The sequence below is a fragment of the Camarhynchus parvulus genome, chromosome Z (assembly GCF_901933205.1).
Source record: "Camarhynchus parvulus chromosome Z, STF_HiC, whole genome shotgun sequence".
NCBI classification, from domain to species: domain Eukaryota; kingdom Metazoa; phylum Chordata; class Aves; order Passeriformes; family Thraupidae; genus Camarhynchus; species Camarhynchus parvulus.
Window position 1 is genome coordinate 14159906 of NC_044601.1, and position 23198 is coordinate 14183103.

The following is a 23198-nucleotide window of genomic DNA, read 5'->3' on the forward strand; positions in this document are numbered from 1 at the left end:
TGCTGTTGCGTTTGCATTTTTTCCACCTAAGAACAGAGAGTTTGGCATATAACCACCCTGCTTTTAGTTGGGTGTCAGCGAAATGGGTCGCTGCTGTTATTCTCTCTCTTTCCTCCCACCTCCTGCCTCTTTTTTGTCTGCAGAAAAGATGGGTCAGATGGGAAGGTGTAAGAAATCTTTGTAGGCATGAAAAAGAAAGAACTTTTTTTCCAGTTTGTGTATACATATATAGTCAGCTGGGAAAATGTATGTTACAGTTGGGTTTTTTCCCTACTGAGACAATCAGTACAACGTAACTGCGAAGGTGGGTAGTTCTGTACACATGACTGTGCATCAACATACTCCCAAAAATGTCATGGGTTAGACAAACCAAACATCTCATTAGCTGATAAAACAGTAACATGGATACTGTTATTTATTCTATCAGTCAACCCTGAGATAAGGGTCCGTGTCTGTGCTGATGACTACCACATCAGCTGGAATACTCTTATGGAGGCAAACTCCTCCAGAGCACTGTGTCTGCAAGGAGCTCTGTGAAAGAAGGCCATAGGGCCAAGGTTTTTACTGCTACTGCTACAGGTTCTATGGTTGGTCAATGTCTCACATTTGTTGCCTAAACTGAAGTTAGGTTTTCTCCCAAAACCTAATTTAGGTTTTAGGTCTCTTCCCAGAAGCTGTCTCTTCCCAGAAGTTATTGTCCTGCTCTCGTCTGCAGTCGGGCACCCTTGTCTGGAGACCAGTGCGCAGTTTTGGGTGCCATAACAGAAGGTATAAAGTCATTAAAGAGGGTGTAAAGGAGGATCACAAAGCTGGTGAAGGGCCTTGAAGGGAAGCCATATGAGGAGCAGCCAAGGTCAGTTGTGTTATAAATAAGAAGCTTGACTAGGCCAATATTCAAGCAGCAATCAATTTATTATTTAATATGGTAAAATATGAGCAATACGGCGCTGGGTACAGTGGGGGAAGTTTTCCCTGCAACTGCACACCGATATTACAGGTATTTATAGGGGTACTCATCAGTTTTTTTCAGCAGTTTCTATTTCTAATTTTTTCTTCATCAGCAATATTTATCCTAAATTATTACATCACAATTCTATACACTAATGTGATTTAGTTTTTCTCAGGATGTGTTTTTAAAGGAGTATCTCCAGATGGTGGTGGTCCATTTTCTGACAGAAGGAAGACTAATCCCATCTGGTGGAGTCCATCTCCCCAGATGTGGGTCTACTTTTTAATTGCAGAGACTACAAATCTTGAGGTGATGTTCATCTTCTTTTCTCAAGCTGTTTTTCTCTGCTTCAATAGGGTGTGAGATAAGCATATTTCTTTTATATATATTCTAAAGCTATAGTTTCAAGGATACAAGTAATATTCTAAAATTATACTTCAAAAGGTTATTATTGCAGAGCTCTTTATGGATTAACTACAAGCAAAAAAGAGCAACATCTTTAACGCTTTAATTCCAATGCTCCTAAATCAACCAGGGTTAATTGCAAACAAAGATAGGTTCAAAGGCCTTTTTCTATGCTTTATTTTCCTCAGTTATTATTAGAATTCACAGCTCTCCCACTGTCGGTGTCCACAGATTTCGCACTCACAAATACACACGTTGCCTGTTTGTACTTGACACGAAACACTGCTTTGTATTTCACAGTTGGCCTGTTCAGCCTAGAGAAGAGGAGACTGAAGGGAGACCTCATTGCAGTTGCAACTTCCTTGTGAGGGGAAGAGGAGAGGCAGGCACTGATCTCTTCTCTCCAGAATGTGAATTTGTAGACCAGTGTCACAAACTCACAAAGTCTGTGAATCAGGTGACCAGTGACAGGACACAAGGGAATGGCCTGAAGTTGTGCCAGGGAAGGCTTAGGCTGGCTATCAGGAGAAGGTTCTTTACCCACAGGGTGTTTGGGTACTGGAACAGGGTCCCCAGCACCAAGCCTGACAGAAGCATTTGGACAAAGCTCTCAGGTACAGGCTGTGACTCTTGGGGATATCCTGTGCAGGGCCAGGAGTTGGATTTGATGATGTTGGTGGGTGCTTCCCAGCTCAGGATGGGCTGTGATTCCACGGTACGCGGGCTGACCCTCGGGCAGGGCCGTGTGTGCTGGGACAGGGGCAGGGTGTGCTGGGGCCGGGCCGTGTGTGCTGGGGCAGTGTGTGCTGGGGCAGTGTGTGCTGGGACAGTGTGTGCTGGGACAGGCTGTGCTGGGGCAGGCTGTGCTGGGACAGGGGCAGTGTGTGCTGGGGCAGGGTGTGCTGGGGCCGGGCCGTGTGTGCTGGGGCAGGCTGTGCTGGGACAGGGCCAGTGTGTGCTGGGGCAGAGTGTGCTGGGGCCGGGCCGTGTGTGCTGGGGCCGCAGGGCGCGCTGGGCCCGGGACACGCCGCGTACGGGCAGGGGCGCAACGCCCGCCAGGGGGCGCCCTCCGCCGCGGCAGGGCTGTGCGGGGGCCCGGGGCCGTCGGGGGTGGCGCCCGAGGTGGCGGCCGGGGGGGCGGAACGGGACGGACGCCGAGCCGAGCCGAGCCGAGCCGAGCCGAGCCGAGCCGACTATACGCGGGGGAGCCAAGTCTGGGTGTTGCCTTCTTTTCCCGGCCCTCAGGCGAGGAAGGCACCTGAAGGAGCGGCGGCGCCCAGAGGGGTGGGAGGTAAGGAGGGGGCGGTGTACGCGAGGGTGGGGGGTCGGTCCCACCGCCCACAAACTTTCCGGCGTGAGCGGGACGCGTTTGCGGTGCGGCAGCCGCTCGCCCGCTCCCTGCTGCGCTCGGTCCAAGCGGACGTGACAGCCCTGCCCAGCTCCTCCGAGCCCGCGGGGACTGCCGTGCTCGGGGGCTCGGCCGGTGCCGGCCCCGCGGGGAGGGGCTCCTGCTGTCCTGCGGCCGCGCTGCGCTGGCGCCCCCGGGCCTCCTCCTGAGGCGGGCGCGGGAGCGGGCAGAACGTGCCCCTGTGCCGGCCGGAACGACAGGTGGTGGGCGCTGCCTGGGAGGATGGGATGGTGCTGGTGAGCGCGCTTCGCTCCGAGCAGCAGCGGCTGGGCTGCAGCCCGCACGAAGGTGCGCTTTCCCAAGTGCTCCTCTTTCCTTTTACTTTTCTTTTTTTATTTCTTACTTCTTTTTCTTCTTTTCTTTTTTTTTTTTTCCCCTTTTGGGGGAGGGGGGGAGGTGGCGTTATCTGTTTATTTGTTCGTTTCCCTTCCCCATCCCGTCTCTCCGAGGTAGGTCTCTGTGTCCTTCCTCCAGAGCTTCAGGAGCCGGTTCGGTGCTGCCCGGAAGCCGCGGGCTCTCTGGACCTGCTGCCCTCGGCGGGTGCACGAGCGCAGGGGGGACGAGCCGGGCTGCGCCGGGCCGGGCCGGCCGGGCTGGGGGCGGAGCTCCCGCCGCTTCTCCGCACCGTGCCCTGGCGCAGGGAGGCGAGGTCCGCAGCCCTGCGTGCTGGTCCTCTTGTAACCGTGTTGAGCAGAGGGGTGGGAGACTCAGCCGGAAGCTTGTCGTCTTCCGTGGCAAATACTCGGACCTAACCTCTTAAAAAGGGCAATTTTGCTGCCCTTTCTTTAATGCTGTGGGCGAAGTTAGTGTCTCAAGAAACGTGCCGTGCAGCTGATCTGCCAGGTCTGTTGTGGAAACACAGGCTCAGGGCGCTGGATTTTGCTTTTCGTTTGCAAGGTTGCTCAAGGGAAAATGATTTGTGTGAAACTTCTTGTTCCCTAGTGGAACACAGTATTTGAAATCCCTGCAAGTCTTTGCTGTCACAGTGTGACAGCCTGACAGCTGCTGTCTCAGAGACTGACCCAGGGCTTGTTACAGAGAAACGCGTAATTGCCCCTGCAAGGACTCGCACGCCCTAGAGGCACCCGCTGTTGGCTTAAAAGAGAACTGCAGTGCAAGCGCAGGCAAAGGCTCCTGGAGAATCCTGCTTGAAGGTGATTGACCCTGCAGATCATCTATCTTCTGGCAAGATTGCTGCCAGCCGGCATTTGAAGATGTAGAAGCCTTCTTGCTCCCATTTGATGGTCAAATCAGCCTGTTCTGGGACTGGTTGTGGACAGCTTTCATAAATAAAATATTCTGATTGAATAGCTGTATGATAGTCAAAATGGTGTTTGAGGACTCTTCCCAGCCCTGCTTAAATTTCAGCAACTTTTTATATAGGCATCAGGATTGCCTCTATTCTCCAAGACTTTTAGTTGTATTTTACTCACAGGTATAAATTGTATTTAATGGGAGATACTTGTGAGACAGTGTTCTGGACATGCCTAACTGGACAATTTATGTGCTGGTTGCACTGCAGTAGGTAGAGGAGAGCCTGTTTCCCACTTTTCCACAGCAAAGCACATTGTTAAAGATTTGCACACGTCTCTGAGTGGACCAATAATTGTGACCTGTGAGCAGGTTGTGCTTCCCTGCTCCATGGGGCACAGAAAGGAGCATTCCTGGAACACAAAAACAACTCAAAAAACCCCAAATATAAGAACAACAACAGCAACAACAACAAAAACAAAACAAAACAAAAAAACCAAAACAAACCACAACAACAACAACAGAGAAAAAAAACACACAAAAAAACCCCCGAAACAAAAAAACACCAGAAGGAGGAAACTGATGTTTTTTAAACAGACAATATGCACATCTGAAAGCGGCCTGTGGGGTAGAAAGAAAAGGAGCACAAGGTAGATTACAGTAAAGCAATACTGAATTCCAGAAAGTGCTAAAGAGAAAAGGAGGTGGGTGCAGAATGGCTGGATGTTGCTTGGCATCAAGTCTCTTGCAATAATGATTTTATGCAGTTTGCTGGTGTGTTGGTGTAGTAGCTGATGCTGCTTAGAATGCATTAGCGAGTGATGTGAGACTTGGGACTGGACCAGATCGCTTCAGTTTCTTTGCTGGTGTTTCTCTCCTGAAAAATATTCTTTATTAACTGCCAGCAAAGTACTTGGAATCGTTAGGCCCCTGGGGAAGGTACTTGTGTTTTGGAACAGAAACTGAGAGAAACAGAGACGTCCTAGTGCCCTGGGAACAAGGACCACAGAGTAATTTGGAATAGCAGTTGTTAAAAAATGTTATAGGACAAACATGGTGCTCATCTTTGTTTAATATTTAGTCTTTATCACCAGTTAGGTAAACTGAGATTTCAGATGGAATTTTTTTAGGCAAAACACAGTGCTATTTTCAGTCTTCTGTTTTACGGTATTATCTCAGGATTAGTGGCTTTGGCACCTTTGACAGATAGATGAACGTCTTGTGAGCGTCTTCTGAGCCAGGGACTTAGGCAAGAACTGTCCAGATAAGATGGAGAGAGAAACCTAAAATGAGTCAGGTAGAACTGGAATTTTAACCTAAGTACTGTAGAAGTAAATTTATTTCCAGAGAAACTATACCGTGCTATTCCACTAAGGTTGTGGTGATGGGTAATTAGCATATTAGTATATTAAAGGAGAAATACTTACAGAGGAACTGCAGGTATGGCTGAAGATCAGTTATATGTGGTGTAACTGAGAGGTTCTTTTAAAGGCATTTGGGCCAGACAACAAAAGCAGAGGAGGTTTTGCTCACTATTCTTGTTACCCAGTCTTGCTGCAACACTCCCCTTTCTCTTCTGTGCTACTTCTCATATGCACTGGGTTTTCTTCTCTGATTTTAAGGCTTTACCTTTGAACAAAACTATGGATTTTATTTGTTTGGGTATTTTGGGTAATTTTTTGTTTGTCTGATGGGCTCAGGGAAAGGTTCAACAACTATTAAAGCAGGACAAAGCTGTGAAATTGGAAAGAGGGAAAGGGAGGAAGAAAAAATGTAAAACTGGGTCATCTGGTCTTATGAACCATCACTGTTGTTTAATTTTCCCTGGAAGGATAACAGGGGACTTAGCCTAATCAAGTAGCTTAATGGGACCACACTTTTTAACAGCAGGGGGCTCCTTGGCTAAGAGTTTCTAAGAACTGTTTGGTTTAGGAAATCTGTCGTCAGTTTTAATCTAAAACATGTGCTGCTTCTGCTGTTGAGGGCATTTGCTTATCACGCAAATACAATCAAAAAATAAAAAATTGTTGTTTTTTTTTTTTTTTATTTTGAAGATTCAACATACCCTTATGCTGACAAAAGGTGTAGGTTTTTAATCTAGAAAGAATTTAGTAAATTCTGTGGATAATAGCATGCAGTGTATCCAGGTGGTTGGTAATAGATGACCACTTCTGTCTTAAAAATAACTCTCTTTCCACTGTAGTGAGCATTAGTTTTGGATCTTGGATTTTTGGTTTTTTGTGATTTAGCACTTATAACTATTTGGGTATAGAAAAAATGAAAAAAATATGCCACTCTAAAGTTTCAAAGCAAATTCTAGCAGATAGAAGAATGCACCCTCTGGAGAGGATGCTGAACAGGTGTTTAAAGCAGCCTCATGAGCCCTGATACCAGGCATTGACTTGGGTGGCACGTCCAGTGTCCTGAAACTGGAAAGGTGTGACGGGGGGGCTGATTTCTTGCCCTTTGGTTATTCATTCCTTACTTCAGCTCTTCCTCTTAGCAGGATTGCAGTTAATCTTCTCCAGCTCACAACTCTGTATTTCATAGTAATCCAACCTTTCATTGTTCAGTACACTACAGTTCCAATGCTAGGAGCTTTAACTTTTTCTTCTTTTAACCAGGAAAAAAATTAAGATCTTGAAATTTAGCCTCTTTATTTTTTTTTCTTAAAAGAAATTTTAAGTGGATTTGAAATTTTTACTAGTTTTAATAATTAGTAATTATTTTGGCTTTCCCATTTTAGTGTCTCTCTCCTTCCCCCCACCCTCTCTTTGTTCTTGTACCCACCAACATGATATTAGAGTGCTTGGTTAAGATAGACATTGAAGTGGTGTCCATTCACAGATATATTGAAGCCAATACACTAAAAAACCCTGAACAAACAGACATGGTTTAGTTTCTTTTGATCTCTAGTTGCAGCAGCGATAGAAAGTTACAAAAAGTTTTAATTGTAAGAGTTATATGTAACAGCATTAGTCTAGAATTTTTCATGAGAACGTTCAGTACTTAATTTTTAAGTACTCATTTAAAGAAAAAATAAGTCAATACTTAGTTATTTGACTTTAAATAGTAGAAGACCATATTCAGTTTCAGAAAATGCAGTTCTTTCCACAGGAGTAGAAAGTTGCATATTGTTTTCTCAAGGAGGGTTAAGACTGAATTTCAGGTGAGAAATCTGAAAATAGTATTGGTTACAGTTACTTCTTTTTTCCTCTATAAGATACAGTTAACTGTAGCTTGTGAAAGCACAGATTTTTTTACAGCGAGCTAGCATGGGCAGTTCTTAAACAGCTGTGTTCCCTGTAAAAGCTTAGCTGATGTCAGTTAGTTAAGCTTACCTGGATACCCCAAATTATCATCTAATGAGGTCTCTCTTCCCCCCTTTCAAAAAAACCCAAGCAGCCTGCATTTTGGAAGTGTGAGTCACAATTGGCAATGAGGAATGCATGAGTTAATAGGCATATCTTTTTTCTGTTCATTGAAGTACCTCCCCAGAAGAGCAGATGGAGAAAGTGAATATTTCCACGCTGTCCAGGGATGAGCTTTTTTTAGGCCAAGGTGCTGTCATTACCTAACCAAAACATGCTGTGATTCCATGTAGAACTGATAGAATCCAGTTAGAATCCACCAGGCTGTGCAAGGTTGTTACTCACTAGTCATAGCTGCCAAAGTCTGTGCTGACTCTTGACTTTTTAGAGACTGGAATCTAAGTGTAGAGCAGAGCAAAGAAAGTAAAATATAAATATAGGTACATTGATACAACCTTATATCATCTTGCCTGATACATTATGTATAGGGAAACCTCAAGGTCACGGCCTTCAGTTTGTCAACTTCCTTGAGTTTGGTATCCTAAATTGGTTTACGTTAATTCCCCACAGTAACCACACATTAAAGGCAGCAAATTAAAGAAAAAAAATCAGAGTTATGTGTACTTGAACTTATTTTGCAGAAATCAAACATCACTTCAGTGTCAATGTAGTTGCAAAGCATTTAAATTAATAAAACAGACTGACTAATAAAGTTGGGAATGTTACATTATCTATGTGCCAAACTGCTCTTATGTTCCCCATACAACCAGTTAAGAACTGAGCTCTTCTGTTGGTGATTGAAAGCAGAATTATATTCAGGAGTCTGAAGCCCATTTTTTCGTCCCAGTCACTGTAAAGCAAGAGCATGTGAGAGGGGAGTGAGTGGGCCTGATTTCCCTAGCCCAGTGTCTAATTTGGATGCCTAAAATTAGGCAGTTGTAAATACCCTGTTGTTGCATTCCTGGAATAAGGAATTATACCAATTCATTGCAATAGCTGTATGCAGAATCAGTTCCCCCCCTACTCCCCCCCCACCCAAGTGAGAAGGGATTTTTAAATGTCTGTTTCATTTGAATAAAGGAAAGAAAGGAAACCTAAGTTACAATCCAGCCCTTAAACTTCTTAGCAAAATCTCGAGATTCTGTCCACAAGTAATGGTAACAGTACATTAATTTTTTTTGTCAAAATAATCCCTTTTTCTTCCCCAGTTCCAGAAGTCATGGACATATTTTAACTCTTCTTCTTCCACTTCTTCCATTCAAGTTTGACACATTCAATTTATGATGAAAATATATGAGAAATGAGATATATTTGAAGATATATGAAATCTGAGGTGGAAAAAATCCGTGTTAGAGGTCATCCAGTTTTCAAATGAATAGGGGGTGATACAGAGACCATCAAGGTGTCTTGAGTAATGGTTAAACTGATGAAGATGGTAATTTGAAGTACTGCTTGATTCTGCCTGAATGAAGGAAAGAAAGATGGAAGAGGAATTGAAGAAATTTGTTAGTATGTGTTCATATAGTAGTTGTTTTCAGATTAATTTTGTCTGCTTATGAACTTGAAGCACATTGAATGCATACATATTTTACTTAGTGTTGTGAATCAACATGTCCTGAAAATCTCTGCCATAGTTATTCAATATGCTGTATAGAAAGCTATATATATAAATTTGTATATATATATATAAAATATAAACATGTAGTTCATATATATTTATTTCATATATGTATATTTCATATCTATGAATATATCTCCGTAGGCTATAGAGACAATTATGCTTGCAAAATAAAAATTAAAGCTGGTAATTGACTTTTCTTGTTTGGGAGGACCTGTCATTTTTTTTTGACTTCAAAGATGTCTTGGTCATCCTAAATTCTCATCTGTTTTGTAAAATAAGATCTTCATAATGCATAAGACTACAGGAAGTTCTGTCTTCCTTATGCATGTCTGCATCTTGTACTTTTTTCCTGAGTGAAAGTACTGCAACTATAAAATCTGTGCAGTAATGTATGTAAATTTTTCAGGTTGTGAAACAACTATTATTTTATGTGGAAAGGCTACAAAACCTTTTTTTTAAATAGTGCAAAGAGACAATACAGGAGCAATATCCACTTGTATTTTTAAAGACCTACAGAAGCAATGATGCCAAATGCTCTTTCATTTGACTACTCTACATGTTTAACTTACAGCACTGAATGTTTTTTGAAAACTAGTCCTAACTGTCAATTTGAAAATTATTAAAATGTGGATATGAAAAACTTATCAAGATGGGGGAAATTATTGTATTATTAAAAAGAAACAAAACATAAAAGATTTTACCTCTTTATGTAGGTTTTCTTTTCAAAAGACTGTCAAAAATTCTGTGACATGTTCTCAGTTCCATTTGAACTGCTTCCCAGGAACAATGGCTGTATTGCTTATCTTTTAAGAAATTGGTGATTCTCTGAAAGTACTTTTTTATGCTATATGTCGAGCTTTTTAGGATCCATGTTTGAAAACTGTTTCTTGCTTTTGATTGTTCTTCTGACAAACATGTCTCCAGTTCTTCAATTTGATGATGAATTCCATTTTGGAAGCTCTCAATCTTGCTTGTATTCCAAACATCAACAGGAAGATTTTTGCTAAATAGTTGGAAGATGTGTTGAAGAAACTCATAGATGATCCTTATGATGTTCTTCTGTGTGACCTTGGTAATCTCTACAGGGAATCTGAAATCAGTTGTTTCGCTGAGACATTGCTGGGGAAAATAACCACCCATTTTCCACAGAAAGTTCATGATATGATAGTTCACTTTGTTTCCTTGGAAAAGACAAACTGAATGTGAGATTTTGATGTACAATGCTATTATCATGCAAATTTGCAGTAAACTTCTCTGAACCATAATGGTCATGCTGATGAAGCAGTCAGCACTATTTTCCTTTCCTTTTTGCAGATCATAAGCTTGCAGTTTCTTGGTTGTCTTGTCTTGCTTTCATGCTTCTCTTTCACATCTCTGAATTTATTTCATCTGTACAACACACTGGGTATTACTCACTGTGTGGGAGTTGCTCTTTCTAACAACTATGGTCCTGCCAAGGTTTACTGTTTATTTCAGTTTCACACAGTTGCAAAGGTTTTGCTCATTTCTGCTGTATTTAATTGAAAAATGAGTAAATCAGTCAATCCAGTGATTCAGAGAATATTGGCAGATTAGCAGGTTAGACTGTGGTAAGAGCATTTCATCTTCTTTCATTCTTACTAGAATTGGCAGTCCTGTTTGAAAAATTTTACTTTTATGCTTAATTTGGCAAAGACAGTAAAAGATAATCACATCCCTGGCTAACAGATACGCAACCAAAGCAAGATGTAATTTTATTGATTTAAGAACAAATAACTTTTTAGTAGGATAAATTGTTTTGTTTGGGCAATGGCTTAAATTTTATTAGCAAAATAACCTTGTTGTTGACACAAGCATTGACTCACTAGGGGCATATGTTGCTATGACTATGTTGGCAAAAAAAGAAGTGTATACAACTCTTGAGACAGATGCCTTTTTCTCCAAAATCTCTGATAGTTCACTGTTCAGAGGAGCTTTGTTCTACTCCATCACTTGATGAATCAGCCTCATTTTTAAAATCCATTAAGGAAAGCATGCTTTTACCTAAAAAAGGGGAATTTCTTACATTTCAGAGTAAGAAAATTTTTGTTCTGAAGCCTCCTCCCATTGTCTCAAAGTGGGTTCTTTCACCTGGTTTGTGACAGAGTCTGGCCTTGCTCATCCACTGAAATGCAGAAGAAAGCGTCTTTTAAATCCAAACCAGTCACATCAGTATTTGTCCACAGTTATTTGGTTTATTGCTCTTACATCCTGTTCCTTCTGACTCTCTTGTTCCTTTGGGGTCTGGGTCACTAGTAAACAGATTTAAGCCTTTTGTGCCTTACCTTGTGAGATGTATAGAGCTTTCTGACTCAACTATTTAATTTGCATAATAAATCTCATCCTAGGAAAGACAGCAACATTCTGGCATATGGAAACTCATGAGTGAGTTTAATGTCTCCAATTGGCTACTCTGTGAGTTGCAGGAGTGGCCATAAAGCTGCCCCAAAAATCAGCACTGTAACTTCACTTAGCCCTTACAGATAGTTTTTACTCAATATGTGTCTCTGCCATTTATAAAAAATTCTTTTTTTAATCTGGTTTTACTGGAACTAGAGGGTCTCCTGGGGATTCCTTGATATGTTCCCCTGGTCCACTCATTCATTGTAAACAATTCTCCAGTATCATAATGTTTCCATGTTTTCAGTGACCCTTACTGCCTGCAAATATCACATTGATTTAGGCCAGAAGAGTGTGTGGTATTTGTGCAGGGGAAGTAGGGGCCTTTCAGGCCCCAAGCCCCTTGCTTATCATGTTTCTTTCACCTTTGTAATGCCAGTTCTCTTTTCTTTCCACTGTAACACAGTAATCAGTCTAGCCTAAGTATGACCCCAGTTAGGGTAATGTAACTGTTAGGATAACAGTGTTCAAAAGCTGAAACCAATAGATCACTTCCAATTTGACAGTTATGAGATATAAGAAAGGACATGTATAAAACCTGGCAGACCTCTGCTGCTTGTTTTAAAGTTGCCTGTATCACTGGTTGATTGTTTCCCTGAGTCTGGCCAGCAGTGACCAGTGACCATTAGTGACCAGGACTAAAATCCATACTTCTTATATGCTCTTTATTTTGATCCATATTCTCTTAATCCATCCCTACTCCTATGTTATATGGTGTGAAAAGGAGGGAACTAACATTCACACACCTTCTGCCTCATCCCCCCTGCAACACACGATCTTTGCCTTGGTACATGACATCAGCAAATGTCCTCCCAACATATACTTTTTCTGAATACCTGGCTCTCTATACAATGTCATAAAAGCATCAGCATAAACCAAAACTTATCCCATTTACCAAGTCAGCAACAAAACACTAATTCCGAAATAAAACCACAAAAATCCATTTTCCCCATTCTCCAATTTATAAGGTGTCCACTACTGCTTACAGTATGTATTCATTTTATCTTTAGTAATTGGATCTTCCCCAGTTTACTCCAGCTTTTCAAAATAAAACCCCAAGAGCTACAGTGTCACAGACATCTTTTGCGAAAATCCTTTTCTTTAGAATTTTTTCTTTCTGGGAACCTAAGAAGCCTCAGAAACAAAATGTAAACAATGGTTATCTGCTGCTGTGGAATGCAACAAGTAGATCCGTGATTGGTCTTGTGTAGATGTTCAGAATTAGTGACCAGTCATGGCAGAGCTAGCTCGCTCTCTCTGTCCAAGCCACAGGCCTTTGTTTTCATTCTTTTCCATTCTTAGCTTAGCTGGCTTTCTGAGATGGAACCTTTCCTTCTATTCTTTTTAGTATAGTTATAATGTAATAGATATCATAAAATAATAAATCAAGCCTTCTAAACATAGAGTCAACATTTTCATCTCTTCCCTCACCTGAAAACCCCTGTGAACACCGTCACACTACAGAGTAGAATTGTTGGACTAGTTTGCCAATACTTAATTGCCCAATTCCATTATCCTTAGATCCAGACCTCTAATGCAAAGAATTTTTTACTCTCTGCTCCAACACCTTGTTGTCAGAGAAAGGAAAAGCACTCTCTTCCATCACACAGTTTTGTCTGTAACAATTTTAATGCCTAGGCATTTATTTATTTATTTCCCTGTTCTGATCTCCTGTTGTTATTTACACAGTGGCCTGACCTTGTGTCAGCAAAGATAGGAGGACACCTCCTCTCTTTCACACACTGTTTATGTTGTGTACAGTGATAGTCACTGTTCCAAATCTTCCTTATCCAATTTATACAGAGCTTGAAGTTTTCAACTACCAATCCCACTGGTTAGTCCAGAACTGCTCACACTGATCAGTTACAACAAAATGAAATTTGATACTCACAAGTCTAGAAATTCACATTACTTTTGCCCTTGTTCAAATACCTCTGGAGTGTTTTACCTTTGAGTTGCTCACTGCCTCGATGCTGGAGAGGATTTGATGGAGTCTCTAATCAAACTCTATTTGATTGGAGACTCCACCAAGTAGAATTTGGTGCAAATTCTATTTGATCTGATTCTCCTCTGCTGGTGGCAGCAAGGTGATCCAGGCAAGGCAAGGCTTTATAGTTCCCATTTGGATCACCTAGACTGTTGTCCCAAAATGGGTTCTTTCACCTGTTTATGCAAGAGGCTGATCCACACACAAAACTGAGGTATTTGATTTATTTAGAGTTCTGCACAGAATGGGGTGCTGGGTGACAAGCCCACAAACCCAGCCCACAGACTATCAAAGCTTTTTACTGTTTCTGCATTTTAGCAAACAAAGGCATTAATGTTCATTTGTTACAGGTTACATAATTCTGTTATTAATTACTATTCTGTCTTCTCTTGGTTAAATTATTCCCTTGCTTCTTTTGCTAATTAGTCTGCTTGCTCAGTCTTTCTCTTCCTTGAGTTAGTGTGTTTCTTGAGTCCATGGTCATTATTTTCCCTTGCCAGAATTACCCTTTACCCAGTTGAAATGTTGGCTTTTTTACTTCCTTATCTTGGGAGTTCTGCCAAATGACCTTGTGGCCTATAAATTCTGCATTCTTTGCGTCTGCTTTCAGTGGTGCATCATTCTCCCCCAGCTCTGCTAACCTCCTGCTAGGTCTGTGATCATTGAAGCCTGACAAGCCCTAAACCTTAACAAGACTATTCTATGAGCAAGTAAATAATCTTTCTAATACCTGGATATCACTCCCATGGAAACAAGCTCTCAAGGAGACTGAATTCACTTGTGTTGGTAGGAAAATGTGCCATCTTCAGGACTACTCCAGCTGGTGTAAAGCTGAAATTTTTCTCACAGGGTCTGGCTGATGTACTTCTCTGACTGTCAGGTCTTTGGGCCAGGTTGTAGTAGGACTGCAGGTAGGCACCACTGGATGAATTCTAAGTGCCTGAATCAATCTCAGCCTTTGATAATGACACTTCTAAGAAAGGGCCACTAAGCACTGTGGCTTGAAATTGAAGTGCTTGGTTGGTTCCTGAATATGCATTAGCAAAGAGCGATATTTCTATGTATCACTGCCTTCCTCTAGTGCAGTACCACCTTTTGAACTCGTTCCTATAATCCCAATATAGGAAGTCACTGGTGGTTGAAAAGGACGACTGAATTGACCATTAAGATAAGCAAAAATTACGAAGTGTTTAGCAGGCAGATTTGCTTTTCTTCTTGTGGGAATCTTCATGGATTGCTAATTCTAAAAGTGAACAAAAGTGATTTACCTTTATGTTATTCAGTCTCTGCATAATTACAGGAATATTTGAAAAAGATTATGGGAAATGTAAAAGTTCAGAAATATTTGATGTCCTGATTTCATTTGGAATAGGATTTGGTTTTTTTGCTAATTGCATGCTGTGTTTTAGATTCAGCAGGAGGATAGTGTTGATGAAACACTAATGATTTCGCTGTTGCCATTAGGACTGTTGTTTCCTGTGTTCTGCCAATGAACAAGTGCAGAAGAAGCTGGAAGGGAGCCCAGCGAAGACAGCTCGCCTGAACTGGTCAAAGGGATATTCCACACCAGAGAACATCATGCCCAGTATATTAACTGGAGCTGCAGATCTTTCACTGGCTGGTAGGTGATGAGCAATTGTATTGTGTATCACTTATATTTTTTGGGTTTTATTCCTCTTTATCACTATTTTTGTGGTTGTTGTTGTTTATCATTGTGATGATGATGATGATGATATTACATTATGTGTCACTTATTAAACTGTTCTTATTTAAACCTATGTGTTTTACTTTTCTTTCAGATTTTCCTTCCCACTGGGGAAGGGGGAGGAGTGAGTGAGTGGCTGTGTGGGTCTTGGTCACCAGCTGGGGTTAAACCATGACAGATGCAAGCAGTGAAGGAATTCCACAATGATCTTGAGATTAGAAAGTATTTTTTTAAAGGAAAAATAAATCCTGTTGATGCTTGGAGGGATCTATTATAGTCTGACAGAGTGAAAGATTGCTATGGATGAGCAGTTTTTTTTAGCAAACCAGTGACTTCAGTAGTTACGCGATAGTATCCTAGTAATGTAGGAATTCTCCCACAATTATTCTTGTTTTGCTTCTGCTGATGCTAAGGCTGTAGTGTGTTGTGGTATTGTCACAAATTATCTACACACAGAGGTCTTCAGAGAAGTTAGTTTATGAATTAAATTTGTGGTAAGGATGTCTTTGTGTTTGAAAGACTGAAAAGAGAATCAGAAGGACTATGGTAGATTTAGCACATTGATTTGCCACAGATGTGTTTTTAATTTAAATTTAGTGTACATGTGTATGGATCTTTTGCATTAAATGGAACATTGATTTAAATCAAATAAGGACCAGTCCTTTAATCTACTAAAGAAACATGAGAAACAGCTTAGTGCTGCATAACAAAGTGGATCTGATTCACAGTTCAGTGGTTCTATTCTGTTTATACACTCTCATCCCTCTTTTCCTTCCATTGTCATTTCATAGGAAACCCATGAAATATTTGATTGTTGTGGGAAAAAAAATAAAAATTCCAAGTGGAGATTAAGCAGTCTGGAGTATTGTAAGTGATGAAGAAGAGAATATCCTGTGTAAGAACCTTTAAGTCAGGGTTAGGGATCAGTGACCTGTTTGCATTGTGCAACTTGTCTAGGGACAAGTCAGGACAATTGCTTCTCAGAGTAGCTGGAGAGGATTTGATGGTGTCTCCAATCAAACTGGTGCAAATCTTATGTGTCTACCTAATATTATGTGTCTACCTAATATTATGCATAACCCCCCACATTTGGGGACATCTGAGGATCCACATGGAGATTATCATCTTCTAAATCAGAACTCTTCTTCCCTGAAAACAGAGGAGGGAGAGGACACATTCTACCTTGTAGTGCAAACCAGCCACCCTGTGACCAAGCACCTCACACTGGCCCTTTCCTTATCTCTTCCTGTAAATAAGAAAATACTTTTCCTGTGGGAAAAGTGGGCTTGAATAAGTCAGAAGCTATGCATCTGTGCTTTAGTTTCAGTGCTTCAGGATTTTGCATTTCATTGTGTTCTTGCCTCCTAAACACTTCTCTGAAGTCTGGTGGATGAACCAAGATTTGCTGAAAGAACATTTTTTTTGGCTAGTGAGATAGAATATGGTTGTTTGGTTTGGATTTTTTTTTTTGTTGCTTCTTTTTGCAGTTTGTTTTTCTCAACAACAACAACAATAATAATTTAAAAAATTTGTCTGTCAAAAGTTTTGTATGTCTGTAACAAATGTGAGCACCAAAATATCTTGTAGTTATTCTTACATAGCCTCTTATGTTTCAGTGAAGGCTAAAGAACTTTTGGACTAAGAATCCCATTTTGCACCAAAGCAGATGACAATATGAAAATTTTATGGCTCAGATGGGAGGTGAAAACAAAATCCAGAGGATAAAGCTGAAGGTCTAGTACAAAGGACTAGGTGTCAGCTGAATGGAACTGACATCCCATATCTGAATTCATCTAAATGAATTTGCCTAGGTTCAAAGTTTCTTAGTTTTTCTGTATTTTAACTACATCTTTCTTTACAAAGTAAATATATCTAGTTAGTACATGTCTTGGGAACATTATACAGTTTTACCCAGGCTCTTTGTCAAGATTGTCTAATGGAAGCATTATGAGGAATGCTGAAAAAAGCCGAAAAAAAAAAGGCTGAGACCTGAAAATCAGTTTTGACTTTGGGCAACCCTAAATTCTGAGAGAGGTGCTACTTTAGCTTCCATTTTGTCTTTGTTTCCCTCAGCATTGCCCTCTTTTCTTGCTTAAGAAGTAGTAGTGATAAACTGTTAGTTGATGTGATAAAAACTTGCCTGTGCTCCACAAGGTAGTGCAGAGAAACATTGGCAGGTGTGGAGGAGCCTTAGTAACCCTTTCCACAGCTGCTCCCAGCCCCATCACTGGATCCTATCTCCTCAAACCCAGAGAAGCACAAGGGACAGTGGCAGGCAAAGATCCAAGGATTCTGAGGAAAGGCCCCTTCCAGCATTGTCCTGGGGCAGCCTCATCCCCATGGCATGGGAGAGAAATGCATCAATATGAGTCAGTCCTGGAGCACCTCACAGACTTCCTGTTTTTGCTGCCTGCAGGTAGAGGACACATTGCAGCATACAGAGGAAGACAGGACTTATTATGGGATACTTAGGGGAGAAATTAAAGGCAGGAAAAGGAATAAAACTAGGTTGTTTAGGAAGGAAAAAGCATGTGAAAATAGAGTGAGGAAAAGGACTGGTCATGTTTAAACAGCAGCTGGTCAAAACTCTTCTCTGTTATGACCTGAAGAGCATTATGCCCTCCCAGTAAACTCCATTTCTAAATATCTTCCTGGGTGAGGGACTGTTTGACTTTCCAAAGGAATTTCCATCTGGCTGCATTGTCTGACTCTTTGGGTTAGATTTTCATGACTAATGTTCTCATCTGCTTGCAATCAATTGTAATAAACAGTTAGACTAACTGTTATTGTTCGTCCGTCTGTAAGAAGGTCATCTTGGCAGCTAGTGAAAGAGTGGTTATGAAAATGCTACCCCAGAAATAGGAGATACGACGTTTCTAGTGATTTTTCACCTGTATGAGTTAGTGCTAGTCTAGTTAAAGTAGAGGTGTCATGTGGTAAAAGAAGAAATCAAAATGCCAGACTAGATTTGCTTGGTTTTCCTGCTGAACAGTGTTTTTGTTTCTGGGAAGCGTGCATCACTTTATTTTTCCCCTGGAAAACCCTTAGGCCTGAATCACAGAGTCCAATAAACATAATAGGAAAAGCTCCACTGACTTGTTTACCCACAACTGCAGAGGAAATATTTCACACTGAATGTATTTTAAGAGATCTCCATCAGCCAAATTACTCCTGGGAGCAAGCCTCTAACACAGCATGAATGATCCCAAGCTGAAGGTGAAGTTTACTGCACACAGTCAAATTGATGTGATGGCTAACTCCTACCCAAAGAGCTGGTCCTACCCAAAGAGCTGGTCCTTTTTCTCTCCTGTTTGTACTTAATTCTGTTTCAACGTCAAAAAATAGTGTGACTGGAAAGCTAATCACCTTTCCTTTCTCTGGGCAGGAATGATGGTGATGAGAACAATCCAGAGGAGCATAGCCAGTAGGGTGAAGGAGTGGATTCTGTCCTTCTGCTCTGTTCTACCTTGGTGAGACCCCACCTGGAGCACTGCATCCAGCTCTGGGAGCTCCACACAAGAAAGATGTGGACCTATTGGAGGAAGTCAGGAGAAGAGCCGCTAAGTTGATCAGAGGGCTGGAGCACCTCTCTTATGAACACAAGCAGAGAAAGTTGGGGCTGTTCAGTCTAGAGTGGAGAAGGCTCCAGGGAGACATTGTAACACCTTCCAGTACCTAGAGGAGCCTTATAAGAAGGCTGGAGAGGGGCTTTGCACAAAAACATGTGGTGATAGGAAAAGGAGGAGTGGCTTTAAGTTAAACGATGGCCAGTTTGGGCTAGATATTAGGAAAAACTCTTTACTGTGAAGGTAGCACAGGTTGCCCAGAGGGGTTGTGGACCCCTCATCATTAGAGGTGTTCAAGACCAGTCTGGATGGGGCTCTGATGATCTAGTGGAAAGTTCCCTGTCCACAGCAGGAGGATTGGAACTAAATGGTCTGTAAGGTCCCTTCCAATCCAAGCTATTCTATGCTTCTGTGTGCTGAATGGTGAGATTTTTCCTGTGTTGGTCAGTAGGCTTGTTTTCCTCCTCATTCAGCAGCTAATTTTGTGTGCTCTGGGGGACTGAGTTTATTTTGAAGGGTTTTTTTGAGGTTTGAATGGCTCTTTCAAACACCATTGAAGGAGGATGGTGGTTTGTAAGGTTATTGTTAGCAAGACAGACACTTTGGACTTTCTTGTTCTTGGAAAGTCTTGTTTCCATGAAATCAGTTTAAAAAATGTAATAGAGAGATAATTAAATGTTTTCCCTTAAAAAGTTCTTAAAAGTTAATGACTTTCATAGAGAACTAAGCAAGTCTAAGCAATTTTTTCAAGTGTCATGGCTGTGGACTTTTTGTGAAAAACTGCAAAATAAGGTGGGAACCAAGAATGTTTACATTGGCTTGGTTTGACAACAGGCATAATAACCATGCCAAATTCTGCTTATTTATTGGTTTTTTAGTAGTTTCATTTGTTTGGGGCTGTTGTGTTTCGTTGTTTTTTTCTTTCTTGTGTACCCCTCTCATTGTGTCATTTGCATCTTTGTCCTGCCCCTCCCTCAAATGTTAGTGTTGCAGATAACCTTTGTTCCCCCTCGGGAGCTGGTCACGTATGAAAATGGATATTACCAGCAAGTCTAAAAACCTGCCTTGCTAATGATCTTGGCTTAAAGGATGCTAAATGGTTGCAGGAATACTTAGTTCTGTGGTTGATATATTACTAAGTAACAAAGTTGTTCTGAAGGCTCTCATAAACCTTGCCAGGAATGTGTGACCAGAGAGGTTCCTGTAACAGGATGGATTCTGTGTTAGGAATAGCTCATGTAGCTCCATGAAAATATGACTATCTGTTCTCCTGTGTTCAGAGAAGTGCCTACAGTACCATCCATTCTCACAGAATCACAGAACAGGTAAGGCTGGAAGGGGCTATAGTGGGCCCCACATCTGGTCCAACTTCCCCGTCACACTATATCAGAAGCAGTTCAAATTTCCTGCTTGAGGATCCTCAGTGAATCCAGTGATATTCAGTTGATTTGCTGTGTAGATTGTGACTCCACAGTAAAAACTACTGTTACTGTCTTGTGTGCTACTTAGAATTTTGCAGAAGTCTGTCTGTGGAAGAACTTGCACAGAACCTAAAACTTAGGTGGGTTCCTAAGCCCTGTCTTAGTCTTTGCTGAGTAAGCACTTGGACTGTACGGGAGTTACATCACTTGTGGAATTGGTGAATTGGCATGAGTCTTATAATTTTGTGATATTAGTAACTGGTCATTGGCACCGTTGCTTATTTTGAAATTGCTTAGCCACACACGACAGGCAATTGAAGAGGGTTGCATATGACAGATCAATGTTTTGAGCCGGACAAAAGTTCTGAACACGGGAACTTTTGAAGTGCTGCAGCCATGAACCAGTTCACTCTAATGGTTATTTCAAAGTCTATTGGAAGGACAGCTTTGAAACCCTTGACGAATAAAGAATGTACGTGTAGCAGATGTCAAGTTTGTGCTATCCATCAGATATTTAATTTCCACTGTGAATTTATTAGATCCAAAGGACTCCATTATCCAGTGGAAATTGGGATGTACATTATGTTGAGCAGGTTCAAGCTGAGTTAAACAGAGGGACCAAATCTGTTTAAAGAATGTATTTAGAGTAGAGCTTTATGAAAAAATGGCAACTCCAAATGAGGCAACTGTGTTTTCCTTCCTTGATCTCTGTTGGACTGGTGTGTGACCTTGGACAAATGGTGTGCTCTCATATTTCTTGCTTTCATCTGCTGTTCCCAAAGCACTTGAGAAGACATATTTTTTACATGAGACAGTGGTTTTGATAAGAATTTTCTGGTTATATCTTACAGCAAAGAGAGCAGTCATTTAAAAACCAGATCTTTCACTATTAAAACAAAGCAGCTTTCATAATCTGATTTATTTTGTTTGTTGTACTGATAAAGCTACCAAACACAACTTAATTACATTAATGACCTTTATAGAATTATAAAGAAGGAAAATTTCTTTTAGATTGTATATCTCATTAGGCTTGCAGTTGTAATTTCTTAACTTCTTCATTTTTATAGTGCTTTGCATTAGTAATGTACTGGTTTCTGCAGGTCATCAAATGTGGCAGATTGCCGGGGCAGTGTGCTTCCATTGGGATGCATGGAATGAGACAATCCAGAAGTGTAACGTATAGTATGTAAGATGTTGATGGCATTCCACTGTAATCCCTGAACAAAATCTTGATTTCATCTACCATCTTTTGAAGGTAGATCTTGAAATCAAGATCTACCTTCAAAAGCTCTTGTCTTGCAATGAAAGTGCTTAGGTTGACAAGCCTTCTGCTGAAGCATTTTGGAGGAAAAGGAGAGGATAAGCTGCTAAAAAACAGAATCGCAGAGTATCCTGAGTTGGAAGGGATACACAAGGATTGTCAAAGTTAACTCCTGGCTGTTATCTGTAGAGTACAACACAGGTTAATATGATTTAACTTCCTTAGTGCTCTTCTTTAGTGTTTTTTTACTTCCAAAATCCTATGCAAGTAATGGGATTTTGCATTCCTTCCTGACTACATGTTTAAGCAGCTTCTCTCTTTCATGAGGAGTCTGAAGGGTGCAGAACTTACTTTCTTCTGTTTGCTTCAGGCAATCTTAAGTTCTGGTGTGTTCTGCTTTACAAAATACAATCACCCAAATGCAATCCCCAAGTCACATTATTTTTTAGACAGAATTGCAAATTATTAATAATCAATCTCTTAGCAGTACAACTGGAGCACAAGCTGGGAGATGCCTGTGTAAGCCAGCTCTCCCGCTCAACTAAATAGGTTTCCTGCAGAGTCTCCAGAGTCTTCAAAGTTCTCAAGGCTTTTCCATTGAGACAGACTGCAGAATCCACATGGCACCAGGCATCAGAGTCTACTGTGATAACCTCAGTAACTAATAACCTCTTTTCCATGTACTATATTCTGCACCATACTGTAAACTAACATGTTAACAAAACAGAACTTAGCAAATAAATAAAGGCCTGAGAGAGAGCTGTGGATCACCAATACAGCTTCTGTTTTCCAGAGTCTGTCCTACTCATGTTCTTATCTAGGAACCTAGTTAGGATTAAAAGATGATGTCATGGGTTGGCCTTGGCCGGTTGCCAGATACCCACCAAAGCCGCTCACTCACGCCCTTCTGCAGCTGGACAGAGGAGAGAATATTTAACAGAGTTCCTGAGTTGAGATAAGGACCAGGAGAGAGATCACTCATCAAATAATGTCACATGCAAAACAGGTTCAACTTAGAGGTATGCATTGAATTTATTACTAAGAAAATCAGAGCAGGAAAATGAGGAGTAAAAAGAGCCCTTAACAACAGCTTCCCTCCACTCCTCCCTCTTTCCAGCTCTACCTCTTACCCTGGTGGTGCAAGGAGACAGGGAATGGGGGTTATGATCAGTTCACCACCTGAGGCTGCTCCCACTGCTCTGGGAGAGGAGTCATTCTCCTGCTCCACCCTGGGGCGTCTCCCATGGGAGACAGCTCTCCATGAATTTTTCTGATGCAGCTCCATCTCGTTAACAACAGCTCCCTGTGACCTGCTGCACATGAGTCCCTCCCTTGGGCACCAGCCCCCCTCAGACTGCTGTGGTGTGGGTCACTCTTCCATGGGTTGCAGTCCATCAAGGACAGGCTGCTCCAGCCTGGGGGCAGGGCCCCTCTCTCCGTGGGTCTCCCAAAGGATCACAGCCTCCTCTCAGGCATCCACCTGCTCCAGCATGGGCATCTCCACAGGAGGCAGGTGGATCTCTGCAATCCCATCCCTCCATGGGCTGCAGGGGCACAGCTGCTTCACCATGGGCTGCACCACGGCCTGCAGGGGAATCTCAGCTCCAGTGCCTGGAGTACATCCTGCCTCTCCTTCACTGACCCTGGTATCTGCAGCATTGTTCCTCTCAAATGTTCTCACTTTGTTCTTCTCTGGTCACAATTACAACTGCACAACCTCTTTTTGTTTTTCTTTGTTCTTAAATATGTTAACACAGAGGCGTTACCACCATTTCTAATTGGTACAGCCTTGGCCAAAGGCACATCTGTCTTTGGAGCCACCAGGAGTTGGCTCTGTAAGACATGGAAGAAATGTCCAGCATCTTCTCACAAAAGCCATCCCAGAGTCCCTCCCT

The 23198-nt window shown here is 41.6% G+C and overlaps 2 protein-coding genes across 3 annotated transcripts in view; one reads left to right on the forward strand and one right to left on the reverse strand.

The window, feature by feature from the left end:
* The first annotated feature begins 2517 nt into the window (after positions 1-2517).
* MOB3B (MOB kinase activator 3B) overlaps positions 2518-23198 on the forward strand; it is an 84517-nt gene continuing 63836 nt past the window's right edge. The window contains exons 1-2 of one of the 2 annotated variants that reach the window (XM_030969126.1): positions 2518-2645; positions 14815-14971. The gene's annotated coding sequence lies outside the window, so the exon portion shown is untranslated. Of the gene's footprint in view, positions 2646-2711; positions 3051-14814; positions 14972-23198 lie in introns of those variants that run through there. The other variant, XM_030969127.1, reaches the window with a different exon arrangement.
* Positions 9651-10217, reverse strand: IFNK (interferon kappa). The gene has a single exon (XM_030969128.1). It carries the CDS (start codon positions 10215-10217, stop codon positions 9651-9653), a length of 567 nt encoding a protein of 188 aa, XP_030824988.1.

Bases quoted from the DNA above. Each gene is read 5' to 3' on its own strand.
- IFNK (XM_030969128.1), bottom strand. From the start codon at position 10,217: ATGACCATTATGGTTCAGAGAAGTTTACTGCAAATTTGCATGATAATA.